This window comes from Odocoileus virginianus, chromosome 21 (genome assembly GCF_023699985.2).
Source record: "Odocoileus virginianus isolate 20LAN1187 ecotype Illinois chromosome 21, Ovbor_1.2, whole genome shotgun sequence".
Lineage (NCBI taxonomy): Eukaryota > Metazoa > Chordata > Mammalia > Artiodactyla > Cervidae > Odocoileus > Odocoileus virginianus.
In genome coordinates, this window is record NC_069694.1 from 44,671,905 (window position 1) to 44,684,459 (window position 12,555).

Consider the following 12,555-nt stretch of genomic DNA (forward strand, 5'->3'; position numbering starts at 1 on the left):
GAATTTTTATATGCTAATTTAGAAATAAATAATTTGGAATTGGGGCAACAATGATACAGAATATGTTCTTGCTGCCCAGGAGGCTTCCTAATGTATTTTAATGATGAAACTGCCTACCTCTTAAAGAAAAGGCACCCTAGCATAACAGCAGCTCAGTGCTGTTGATACCTATATGAATGTCTCTCTCTGACTGATTCTCACTCATAAGAGTCTTCTACATGCGGGAGGAACCATGTAGATTCAGGTAAGTACCTGTATGCTTATGACTGACAGTTAAACATAAATGTAGCTATAAATAGAATCTGTCTCTATTTCTATTCGGTATATCATTCTTGCCCTCTGCTCATACCAGTGGACAACTTCCTTAGAGATAGCTACTTGTTTACAACTGGAGGTGAATTTAACTCCATGGTTCCTTTCTTATACCACCTTTCCCCCTTTCTGACACTTTATCAAGTGGGAAAACCAGAGCGGGGCCTCTCTTTGCAGTCTGCGCCAGCACCCTTATGCCTGGCAGGCTGGCTGGCTGGCTGGTTCTTGTCCATGCCTGGGTTTTCTGGCATCCATCTCAAAGTGGGCAGCCTGTGCCAGCTTGCAGACTATTAGTCCTGTCAAATATTGTGACTCTCTGGTGAATAGCACAGTGTGTAGCGTTGGCAACCCTGGAATAGCTAAGCCTACTAATAATTACTCAGTTTACAATTGTTTACTGCTTTGTATGTGAAAGCTGGAAAAATTCTGACATATACAAAAGGATAACCGTTCATCTGCCCTGTGCCTTTGTGTTAATTACCTTTCTTCCATGATTTCTCTAATAGCTGCCACATTAGGACCTGCTCCTAGATGGGTATAAAAAGGACCTTCATCTTTTTCAATAATTTGCTCTGTTGAGATAATAGAAGATTATTATTTTAGACCTCAATTATACTAAATATAAAGGCTACATCCACAAAGCTTATCCCCCAACTGTACAGTAAGGGCCCTAAATGTGACTTTAAACATTTTTTTTCCTTTAAAATGAATTGATGGACTAATCTATTAAAAAATGTGTGAAATAATTAAGTATATGTACATTCTGCCTGTTGGATAAAAATATATTAAATACATTTCAGATATGGGATAAGGAGCTATTTTAAACCAAGTAATTGGAAGTAAACAAAGAAAACAGTGAGGGAATTAGAATATATTATATGTAATATCAACTACAATCCAATTTTTTAAACTGAACAAAAAAATTACAGCTTACTAGAAGCCTGCCTGCTATTTGGATGTTAAAAGATTAAAAGTAAAATCTCCTGTCCTCTCATCCCCCAGGATCTTGTTCAGTTTATTGTCAAGATACCTTTTTCTCCTCTTCTTTTCCCACAACATTCAATCACTCTGTTTTGAAAATAAGAACACTGAATCCAGATCCATGTTTGTATGTACTTTAGAACAACTTATGATGAGAGAAAACTTAAAGAGAGGGTCAGATAAAAGGAAGAGGCTCTTGCATTCCATCAAAGATGACAAGTGCGGGAAAAAAGGGTTAGTGTGATAGGAGCGGGGCGTGAAGATGAGGATAACTTACCCAGTGTTGTCTATGACATGTGTGGCACATTAGCCCCATGAGGCAATAATATTAACCACACGCCAAGGGGCAGTATGGATCCTCCCTCCATCCTCCTATAAAAGGTGGGGTGTCCCATTGTGAGAGGAATAACATGGAGTGGGTGGACTATTAGCCACAGTAGTTTAACACTGGTTTTTACAAATACTGTATCCAACAATACACCTATCAAGCATCTTGAATTTTAATAAAAAGAAGCTTGTTTAAATAAAAAACAAAGGGAAAATACCATATTTTCTATCAAATAGATGAAATTTTAAAGAGAAAATATTATCAAAATACATATAAATCACACAATGTTTCAAATGAATACACAGAGAAAGGGCAACTTTATGAGTATTCAGAACTTCAGCATTATTATTTCCCCCAACTCACTGAGGCAGAAGGATGATCATTTCCCGCTTAACTGGAAGTTAACCTTGAAAGACTACTAATACATTCAACCTTGAATTAAAAAAAATATTAAAAGCTCCTACATCAATTTGCATATGGCAGTTATTTTGCCATTTTAATGAGATGATTTTACAGCTTGGGTATCTCTCCAGGAGTTGATACACAAAGAGTTAAATAGATTGGTTAGTCTAAAACAGATACCTTTATATTTTAAAGGGTTTGATGGTAGGGACAAATGAGCATGCACAATTATTATTATTTTTTGAAAAATTGAGTGTAAATGAAGTTCTCTCTTGCACAGCACAAGCATCTGTAATTTAAAGACAAGAAATGTAAGCTTCAGGTTTTTATGAGCCTTCACAAATTGCTGCCAGACTCAAGATTTTTTTTTAAAAAAGAAAAATCCCATATCTGAAGACAAATTTGCTAATTCTGGATAAACACCATGTGTCTCAGAACATTTCTGGCACTTACCTACACATCTGCATGATGGGAAATCATACTGAGTCTTGACAGGTGTATCCAATAAATTTTTTATAGGAGTATCTAGTAATTTGGAAGGTGACTCTAAAAAATTATTGAGAACAGAACCAACTGTTCTTTTGGTTGGTGTCTTTTCTGAGGAAGGCGTTGCTTGCTGCTCTAAAGCTGGGGTGTGGGTCTCAAGTTCTGCAGCAGTGGTTTGTCTAGTTAAAACCGTGACTGGCCCTGACATTTCAACTTTTACTTGCTTCTGTGATTTGAGATTAAGAGCCTTATGGTCAAATAATGATTTGACCTGAAATTGCTCCACATGCTGCTCCATGGTCTCAAGGATGCTCCGCGGCTGCACACTGTCACAGCTGGGAGGTGGAATCTCTTGCTTGGGTATCTTTTTCCACATTTTATTTTCTGGCTGTGCTGACAGGGGGCGCATACAGGCATGGGGTTTGGATCCAGGCTCGACCTTAATCGGCCTTTGCATCTGACTATGGCAAGACTCGGCTTGGAGTTGTGTTTGCTGCTGTTCTTGCTTCTGTAAGAGGTGCCACCTCAGAGCAGCGTGCTTTTGAATGTCCTTCTGAGGTGGGGTCTGAACATGAGTTCCTGTCTGATCGGGCACAGGGAATGCATTTGCTTGGTTTTGCATCAAGTACCTTTGCTGAGCGAGTTGTGCAGCTTGTTGACCAGACACGTCTTGGTTCCTACTTTTATATCCCTGCAGAACTGAAGCCTGTTGAGGCTTTTGTTCCTGTTGTTGAAAGCACCTGTGAAGAATACCTTGCTTAGGGGTCACATTATTTGGAAAATATTGCATGTGATGCACGTTTGGGGTCTTGTTTCCTGCAAACAGGTCAGAATTTACAGTCTGTTCTTTATTGTCTGGAACCAGCTGTATATGGTTTGAACCAGAAATCTGTACTTTGCTTGCATTTGACTTCAAGATCTGCCCATAGGCAGAATTTATACTGTTCATATTCTGTACTTGCTCCAGCCCCATTTGGGGATTATGAGTCTGGAACTCACTTGATTTTGAATATTGCTCTTCACCAGGAAAGCATTCTTCTACTTTAACCTGGCTAAAGAATGTTCCTTCTCTTGGCTCATCACTGTTGCCCTGGAACTGAGGAAAGGTCTGGGGCATTTGTTCTTTATTCTTCAGCTGTAATTTTTGCTGTTGTTGCTGGTTTTGAGAGAGATGTGAATTCTGGGGTGGTTGCGTTTGTGCTGCCTGCTTTTGAGGCTTATGCTGCAAAAGGTGTGAATTTGAGAAGGGTTCAGTCTCTGAAGTCTGTTGATTCAAGTGCTGTCTTAATGTTGGGGGCACGAGTTTCTCAGTTTGGGGATCTGGTCTTTGTTGGAAATGACATCTCGGGGCACACAGTGACTGCCTGTGAGTGTCAGGTGAAGGCTCCATTTTGGAGAAGGGCACCTGGAGTGAGGGGTTTTGGAACTGGAGATGCTGGTCCACTGTACCTTGAGACTGCCCTTGATTCATCTCAACTTGGTACCTTGGTGGCCTCTGCTTCGGCTGCATTATTTTCTGGATATAAGCCTGCCCTGGGAGCCCCCCAGGCATTTTGGAATTTCCAGTGTATTGTTTGGAGGTCATTTGATTGGAGGGGTTGGACTGATACTGAAGAATTGACCGCAACGTTGCCTCATTACATTTTAGATGGGATTCTGCTTGATGATAGTGAGGGACCTTCAATTCAATCCATCCTGGTTTCAGATAGGGCTGTGCTGGGAGCATGAGGTCACGTGTTTGTTCCTTGTCTTGACTCTTGAGAACCTCTTGCTGTTTGTGTCCCATCAAATGCTGGCAGTGATCCTGTGGATCTCCACTGCTATGAAGAATTGCTGGGTTAGGCTTGAGATGTTCTGAAAGTTGTCTGGTTTTCTCAGAACCCAATGGAATTGTCATTGTCCCTGGAGCCTGACTGTCATTCTTGTTAACACAATTATTCTGAGGCCTTACTGGAAGCATCAGAGAGGGGTTGGATACATGGGCGGAGGGAGTGGGACTCTGGGGTGGTGGTGCCTCATGCTGACCCTCTATTTTCACTTCCCTTAAAAGAGTTGGGTCACTTTGGTTGGGGTAGTGATGGAGTTCTTCCAAAACCCCATCATTCAGAGTGCCGTTTCCTTGAGAAGGAAGCTGAGGAACCTGTGGAAGAGGAGGAGGGGGAGAAAGAAGCAATTGTGATGGTGGTGGTGTGGTAGTGGCAGAAAAGGAATCCTCAGTGAACACTGAGCTTTGCTTGAAGCAAGCACCATTCATTTCATTTTGCTTTAAATACCGTTCAGAGCTGCCGCCAGGAGACTGCAAATTGCCACTGGGACCCAAGCAGAATTCTTCACCAGAGCCTAGCTTTGCAGTGCCTTGGATGTTACTGTTTTCTGCTGGAGATGGGCATATCTCAAAAGCGGACTTCTGCTGTTCTGGTTTCTGAAGGGGGCAGGCCCCTAGCGTTGCAGCCGGTTTACTGGCACCATCAGCCTCACAGCTCTCAGTCGCCGCTGCGGCTGGCTCTGGAGGCAGCTCAGAGTTCGAGGTCTGCAGGAAATTGATCTGCCCTGAGGTATGCGCTGGGTGAGTGACCTCACAGGACAACTCATTAGTAGCCTGACTATTAATGGCATGTATGTGAGATGTGGTTTTCTGCACCGCGATGGAAACACAGTCTGGATAATATTGAGACAGTGTTTTTTCCAGGAGTTCACCGTGTGTGTTTTCCATGGAAGAGGCAGAAACTGTAGCACCGTTAGGCATGAGCACTGCCTTGTTTAGAAGTAATACAATGTTCTTGTCGTGGTAGTTAGCACTCTTCCCCTCCTGTTCGTTCAGAATCTGAAGCTCTGGGTTTTCAGACCCACCGCAATTGTGTGTTGGAAAACTGGTGAAATCTTTCACTTCATTTTCTTGGGCCGCAGAGCTCACAGATTCCCTCTTAGCACTCACATTGGAGACATTTGTTTGACTGCTGCCTTTGTCTGGATTTCCTTCTTGGCTTTCCCCGAAGCTCTTTCTTTCTCCATTAGCCTTTTGGTCTGGTTTCAGTTTCTTGTTCTGATGGAGCCCAGAGAGAGAAGGTTCGCTAACTGTGCGTTTTATCCCGCCATTCTGCAAACATCTGGAATACCCTCTACCTTCCTGTATGAAATCCGGACTCACGCGACTATTTTGGCTTCCTTTCATGTGGGGTATTCCATAATAACTTTTGAAAGACTGCCACTTGGCGTCTCCATTCACTTCCAGATAAGGTCTCTCGGTTAATGGGCTTCCATTCTGGAGCTTTCTCGCCAGAGGTTCTGTCTGGCAAATGCGAGAAGGAGATGGTATCAGGAATGGACTTAGTCTGTTGCCCTCAACATGATTGGTTCTGTCCTGTTCCATCAGGCTTGCTTCGGGGCCATCCACAAGGCTGCCCTCTGAATGAATTCTAAAGAGCAGAGAAACAAAAAAAATAAAGTACATTAATACATATCTAACACTAACAGCACACCTTACAGAAAAACTGTGGCCTTAATAATATTGGTATTCCTAGACATAGCAAACTGTGATACTCCTTTTCATGTCTCAGAGTGACAATCAAGAGCTACTCAGGATAAGCTTATTCGTGTCTTCCCAGCAACCCTCAAATATTTATGCTCACAAAAAACAAAGATCAAAATCACCAGCTAATGTGAGAAGTTCACACTGTATTAGTAAATATTATCAACTTCCTTCCCAATAATTTTTCTTGTCAAAATGTGAAGAACAACAGAGGAAGACTACCTCCTTTCTTTCTTCTCTAGCACCTTACGTATCCAATCGCTCGTTAAATTCTATCAATTCCATATCCTGTGTATTCCTTGAATTATCTTCACTGCCATTTACTGCCCAGATCTACATTATCTTGCTTCACTATCTACTGTAGTAGTTTTTTAAAAGATTTTTCTCTGGAACCCAGCTTGTCCTCTTCCCAGTTCTTCAAGGATCCTTCAAACTGCTATCAAAGGGAAAGTTCTAAAATGCAAATCTGGTGTCATACCCTTCTTCACACACTTTGGTGGTGGTTTGGTTTCTCCGTTGTGTCCGAGTCCTGCAAACCCATGGACTATAGCCCACCAGGCTCCTCTGTCCACGGGATTTCCCAGGCAAGAATGCTGGAGTGGGTTGCCATTTCCCTCTTCAGGAGATCTTCCCAACCCAGGGATCAAACCTGGGTCTCCTTTATTACAGGCAGATTATTTACTGACTGAGCTACCAGGGAAGCCCACACACTTAACTAACTCTCATTGCTTGCATTAGCAGTTCTCAAACTCTTTACCCAAACACACCTGGAAGACAAGGCACAGTCCCTGCAGTGTTAACAGTCCAGGGGGTGGGGTATAGGGGTGAATGTATAATTTATATGCCCTTTCTAAGTGATTCTGTATTTTCCTCTCTAGGATCCGGCTGCCTCCCTCTTCTGTGAATTCCTGCCTAATAGACATGGTTTTTCATATGCAAGTTTCTATTTTTCTGTCCTACTTGCTCCCATAGATTATACTCCCCCCATAACAACAGCTTATAAATACCCACACACTGTAAGCTGTTTCAGATCTCCACAATGTTGTTTTATCTCCTAGAATGCCTTCCTAGTCCCCGTATCATGCCCAGTGACTTCTGTATCCAGCTAAAACTCTCTCAGATCACCTTCTAGGGATTCCCTTCTGATTTTCCAGAAGAATTAGTCACTCCCATTTCTATTCTCCTTCTTTACCTTATATATAGTCTACTGCTGAACACATCACATGCAATTGTATCTTGCTTGGTCTCTTTTACTGGGCTGTGAATTCTTTAAAAATATCCTACTCTGTTTATTTTTGTGCTTACTATAGAGTAAACATCTAATCAGTTTCACTTAGACTGATATAAATTTATTCATCTTGAGTTCATTTCTTTATTCAGTCATTCATTCAAACATTTTTGAGACCAATATTGATGGATATTTTGAAGTCCAAATAATAGGGAAAGCAGGATGAAATGGGCACTAAAAATAAAAAATAATCCATTATATAAAGTGAATGCTGTCCCATTTATTATGCAGTCATGCTTTATTTTCCCACAGTTTTTCTCATTAAATTTATTTTAAGGATGTAAGCAGAAAAAGAAATCAAGACTATTTTCCCTTTGGGCTATAAAAAAGGCCTATTAAAATAGCTACTGCTTACTAACCAGGACAAATGAAACAGAGGAAGAAATAAATATTAGAAAGCAACACTAAAGTTACCATTTGCAGAGAATAAGATTGTACACTGGCCAACCAAGAGAATCAACTGAAAAACTGTCACAAAGGACAGTAAAGTAGCTAGAGAAAAAAATCAGCCACCTTGGTACCTAACAGCAACAACTAGTCAGAAGCTTTGGTGAAATAAAAAACTGTAAACTTTTTTTAAACACTAAGAATACACTTAAAAAGACATGTGAAAGGCCTATCTGAATAAAATGTTAAAACAAGACTGAGGGATCTATAAATACAAACACAAAACAAGTAGAAAGGTAGTATATCTTCTTACAGAGTGGTCAAATCAACCAATTCATTTAATATAGTTTCATAAAAATACTAGCAGAATGTTTTGAGGAATTAAGAAGCCAGACTGTAAAGTTTATGTGGAAAATAAACAAATTGGGTATCCAGGAATAATGTGAAAGAGAATTGTAATGCGGTCTGAGCAGGGCGGTAGCCAAATTGAAAGATATTAAAAAGCAACAAAAGCTCTACTTAAAACAGCGTGTACTTGCACATCAATAGATAATAGGGTGTTTATATGACCAATGGAATAGAATATAAAGAAATAGATTCAAACACGCACAGAAATAGGGTATGAGGTAATACTAGATCGATGGGATAGTGTTCTGAAAAAATGATGAAGTCGGATTAATTCCTTATATCTCATACCAAAATACATTCTAGATAGATTTAACATCTGAATATGGAAAACAAATCACTAAAAAATTTAAAAACAGTCTTACAAAACTTAAAAGCATAATCTAATGACTGGACAAGTTCTTTGTGACACAAAATCTAAAGCCATGAAAAATGAGGAAGTTCAGTAAAATGTATGCATGCAAACATAAACCCCTAAGCAAAGTTAAAAGTTACATAGTACTTTTCTTAATATGTAAGACTCATACAAATTGATAGAGCAAAATAGAAAAAGTGAGTCAAAACTAATACAAATAACATAGAGGGGATTTAGCAATAGCTACAGAATTTCATAAAAACTTCCTTTGATTCTTCAGTTTTAAAAACTTTTCTAACAAATATGCTCATATATATATGTTAAATGATGTATGCACAATGTTTTGCACTAGCAAAAGTTTGGAAACAACCTACATTTTCAGATAAAAGTATTTCCAAGTAATTAAATGAAATAAATAAAGCTGCAGGACAGTACATATAAGAATGCCACAACCTGCACATTTACAAGAATAAAAATAAAATGAGCTCTGGTTTAAATACTTTGCTTCCAGGAAAAGGAACGGAGAGGCAGGAAAACAGCACTGAGAGGGAGATTGCTTTTAACTGTGTCATTTTATAACATTTAGGCTTGCATATAAGTAAATAAAACTTAAATCAAAAGGTCGCAATTCATAATGGACAAAGAAAAACAACAGAACAAAGTGATATCTTAATTTCTGCTGGACCTACTTCCTTTCAAATATTGAGAGATGGCCTAGATGTGTATCATCACTAGTCACAAACAGCCATTGGGCCTTTGAAACCTGTTTAGTCCAAGTTGTAGTTCTGTATTTCAAAGAACTTAGTGTGGACCAAAAAAATATAAAATAAGTCAATTCTTATTACTTGCTGAAACAATGCTATATTGGATATAATAAGTAAAAACAGATCACATTGAATTTCATTTGTTTCTTTTTACTCGTTTTACTGTGAGTACTGGAAAATTTTAAAATTTCAAATGTGGCTTAGGTTGCATTTCTTTTGGGTATCTGAGCTAAACTGATACTTGTAATCACTGATAATCTTTAATAAAAATAACCTTTAGCTTTCAGAATCATTAATATTGATTTGTTGTCTTTGATAGAGGAGGTTTCTCCAAAATGAGGGCATTACCATTTTTCAAAAATTAAGAGGCGTATGAGAGCAGCCAAGATGGCAAATTGGAAGGACCTTAACGAGCACACCAAAATCACAACAATCTACAGAACCATCCTTGAAAAAGGCTGAAACCTACCAGAAAACACCTTCTACAGTTAAAGACAGAACCACAACCAGACTAGTGGTGAACTCCCAAGATAATCAAATCCCATACCCCTCAAGTGAATGACCCACAAACTGGAGATAATTACATCACAGAGGTTCTCCCACAGAAATGAGAGTCCCATCCAGCACTGGGAAGAGGAGCCCTCCAGAGCATTTGGCTCTGAAGGCCAGTGGGGGTGGACTGCAGGAGCTCCCCAGGATTGGGGGAAACGGAGGCTCTTAAAGAGCACACACAAAATCTCACCATGGAATATTACTCAGCCATTAAAAAGAATTCATTTGAATCAGTTCTAATGAGATGGATGAAACTGGAGCCCATTATACAGAGCGAAGTAAGCCAGAAAGATAAAGACCATTAACAGTATACTAACACATATATATGGACTTTAGAAAGATGGTAACGATAACCCTATATGCAAAACAGAAAAAGAGACTCAGATGTATAGAACAGACTTGTGGACTCTGGGAGAAGGCGAGGGTGGGATGTTTCAAGAGAACAGCATTGAAACATGTATATTATCTAGGGTCAAACAGATCACCAGCCCAGGTTGGGTGCATGAGACAAGTGCTCGGGCCTGGTGCACTGGGAAGACCCAGAGGGATCGGGTGGAGAGGGAGGTGGGAGGGGGGACCGGGATGGGGAATACATGTAAATCCATGGCTAATTCATTTCAATGTATGACAAAAACTACTGTAATGCTGTAAAGTAATTAGCCTCCAACTAATAAAAATAAATGGAAAAAAAAAAAAAAAGAGCACACACAAAATCTCATGTGCACCAGGACCCAGGGCAAAAGCAGCAATTTGATAGAAGCCTGGGCCAGACCTACCTGCTGGTCTTGCAGGACCTCCTGGTGAATGGTGGTGGATATATTGGGGAACATTCATCTGTGTGAGCTTTCCAGGAGGCTGACGTTTTGGCACCAAGACCTGGCCCCACTCAATAGTCTTAGGCTCCAGAGGCGGGGTGCCTCAGGTCAAATAACAAACTGGATGGGAACGCAGCCCCACCCATCAGCAGAAAGGCTGCCTAAAGACTTCCTCAGCCCACAGCCTGAGAATAATGGGAAAAAAAATTTGCAGATAATGCTACCAATAAGGGCGTAATTTTCAAAATGTACACACAGCTCATACACCTTAATATATATATTTTTTAAAAAAGGCAGTCTAATCAAAAAATGGGCAGAAGACCTAAATAGATATTTCTCCAAAGACATACAGATGGCCAACAGGCACATGAAAAGATCTCAACATTCTTAATTATTAGAGAAACAAGAATTAAAACTACAATGAATGAATTATCACCTCACACCAGTCAGAATGGCCATCATCAGAAAGTCCTCCTAATAACAAATGCTAGAGAGGGTATGGAGAATAGGGAACTCTCAGACACTGTTGGTGGGACTAAAACTGGTGCAGCTGCTATGGAGTTTCCTTAAAAAGCTAAAAATAGAGCTACCGTATGATCCAGCAAGCCCACACCTGGGCATACATTAGAGAAAACTCTTAATCTGAAAATGTATATGCACACCAGTGTTCACAGCAGCAATATTTACAATAGGCAAGATGTGGAAGCAACCTAAATGTCCATCAACAGATAGATGGATAAAGAAGATATGGTGGGAGCTTCCCTGGTGGCCCGGTGGTAAAGAATCTGTCTGCCAGCGCAGGAAACATGGGCTTGATCCCTGGGCCAGAAAGATGCCACATGCCGCAGAGAAGCTAAGCCCATGCGCCACAACCATCTAGCTTATGCTCTAGAGCCTGGGAGACACAAGTATCGAGCCCATCTGAGAGCTGGTGCTCCGCAAGAGGGGAAGCTACCACAACGAGAAACCCACGCCCTGCAACGAGGAGCGGCCCCTACTCACCGCAACGTGAGAAAAGCCCACGTGTAGCAATGAAGACCCAGCACAGCCAAAAAGAAATACAATAAAGCGGATGTGTATATATTGGATATGGTATAATGGAATTATAATTCAGCCATTAAAAAGAATGAAATAACACCATCTGCAGCAACATGGATGGACCTAGAGATTATCATACTAAGTGAAGTAAGTTAGACAGAGACAAATATCATATTAATATTACTTACTTGTGAAATCTAAAAACTGATACAAATGAACTTGTTCACAAAAACAAACACAGGTTCACAGACATAGAAAATAAACTTATGGTTATCAAAGGGAATAGTAAGCGGAAGCAGTGGAAGGATAGGGTGGGGGAGATAAATTAGGAGATTTGGATATGTATACTACTATATATAAAATAGGTAAACAACAAGGACCTAAAGTATAGTACAAGGAACTATACTCATTATACTATAATAACCTATAGTGGAAAAGTATCCAAAAAATAACATGTGTGTGTGTGCCAGCATGTGTGTGTGCATGACTGAATCACTTTGCTGTATGCTTGATACTAACAAAACATTGTAAAATAACTATACTTCAGTTAAAAGAAATTAAGTAAAAAGCACAGATATAAGCTAGATAATTCTTTATAGGATTAGGTCAATTATTTTCCAAACACCATAGCAAAAAATGCTATTTTGGCAACTGTAAAATCGATTTACACATACACCAAACATATATATATGCACACACATACACATGTACATTGAAGGTGAAGTCGCTCAGTCATGTCCGACTCTTTGTGACCCCATGGTTTGTAGCCTACTAGGCTTCTCCGTCCATGGGATTTTCCAGGCAAGAGTACTGGAGTGGGTTACCATTTCCTTCTCCAGGGGATCTTCCCGACCCAGGGATCGAACCCAGGTCTCCCGCATTGTAGGCAGACGCTTTTACCATCTGAGCCATC

The 12,555-nt window shown here is 40.2% G+C and overlaps 1 protein-coding gene across 1 annotated transcript in view; it reads right to left on the reverse strand.

Annotated features, from left to right (window-relative positions):
* TET2 (tet methylcytosine dioxygenase 2) overlaps positions 1-12,555 on the reverse strand; it is a 131,849-nt gene that overhangs the window by 37,527 nt on the left and 81,767 nt on the right. Inside the window, exons 3-4 of the mRNA XM_020901220.2 lie at positions 2,477-5,925; positions 794-884 (exon numbers count right to left, since the gene is read on the reverse strand). Coding sequence (XP_020756879.2) covers positions 794-884; positions 2,477-5,879 — 3,494 coding nt within the window. The 5' untranslated portion in view covers positions 5,880-5,925. The remainder of the gene's footprint in view (positions 1-793; positions 885-2,476; positions 5,926-12,555) is intronic.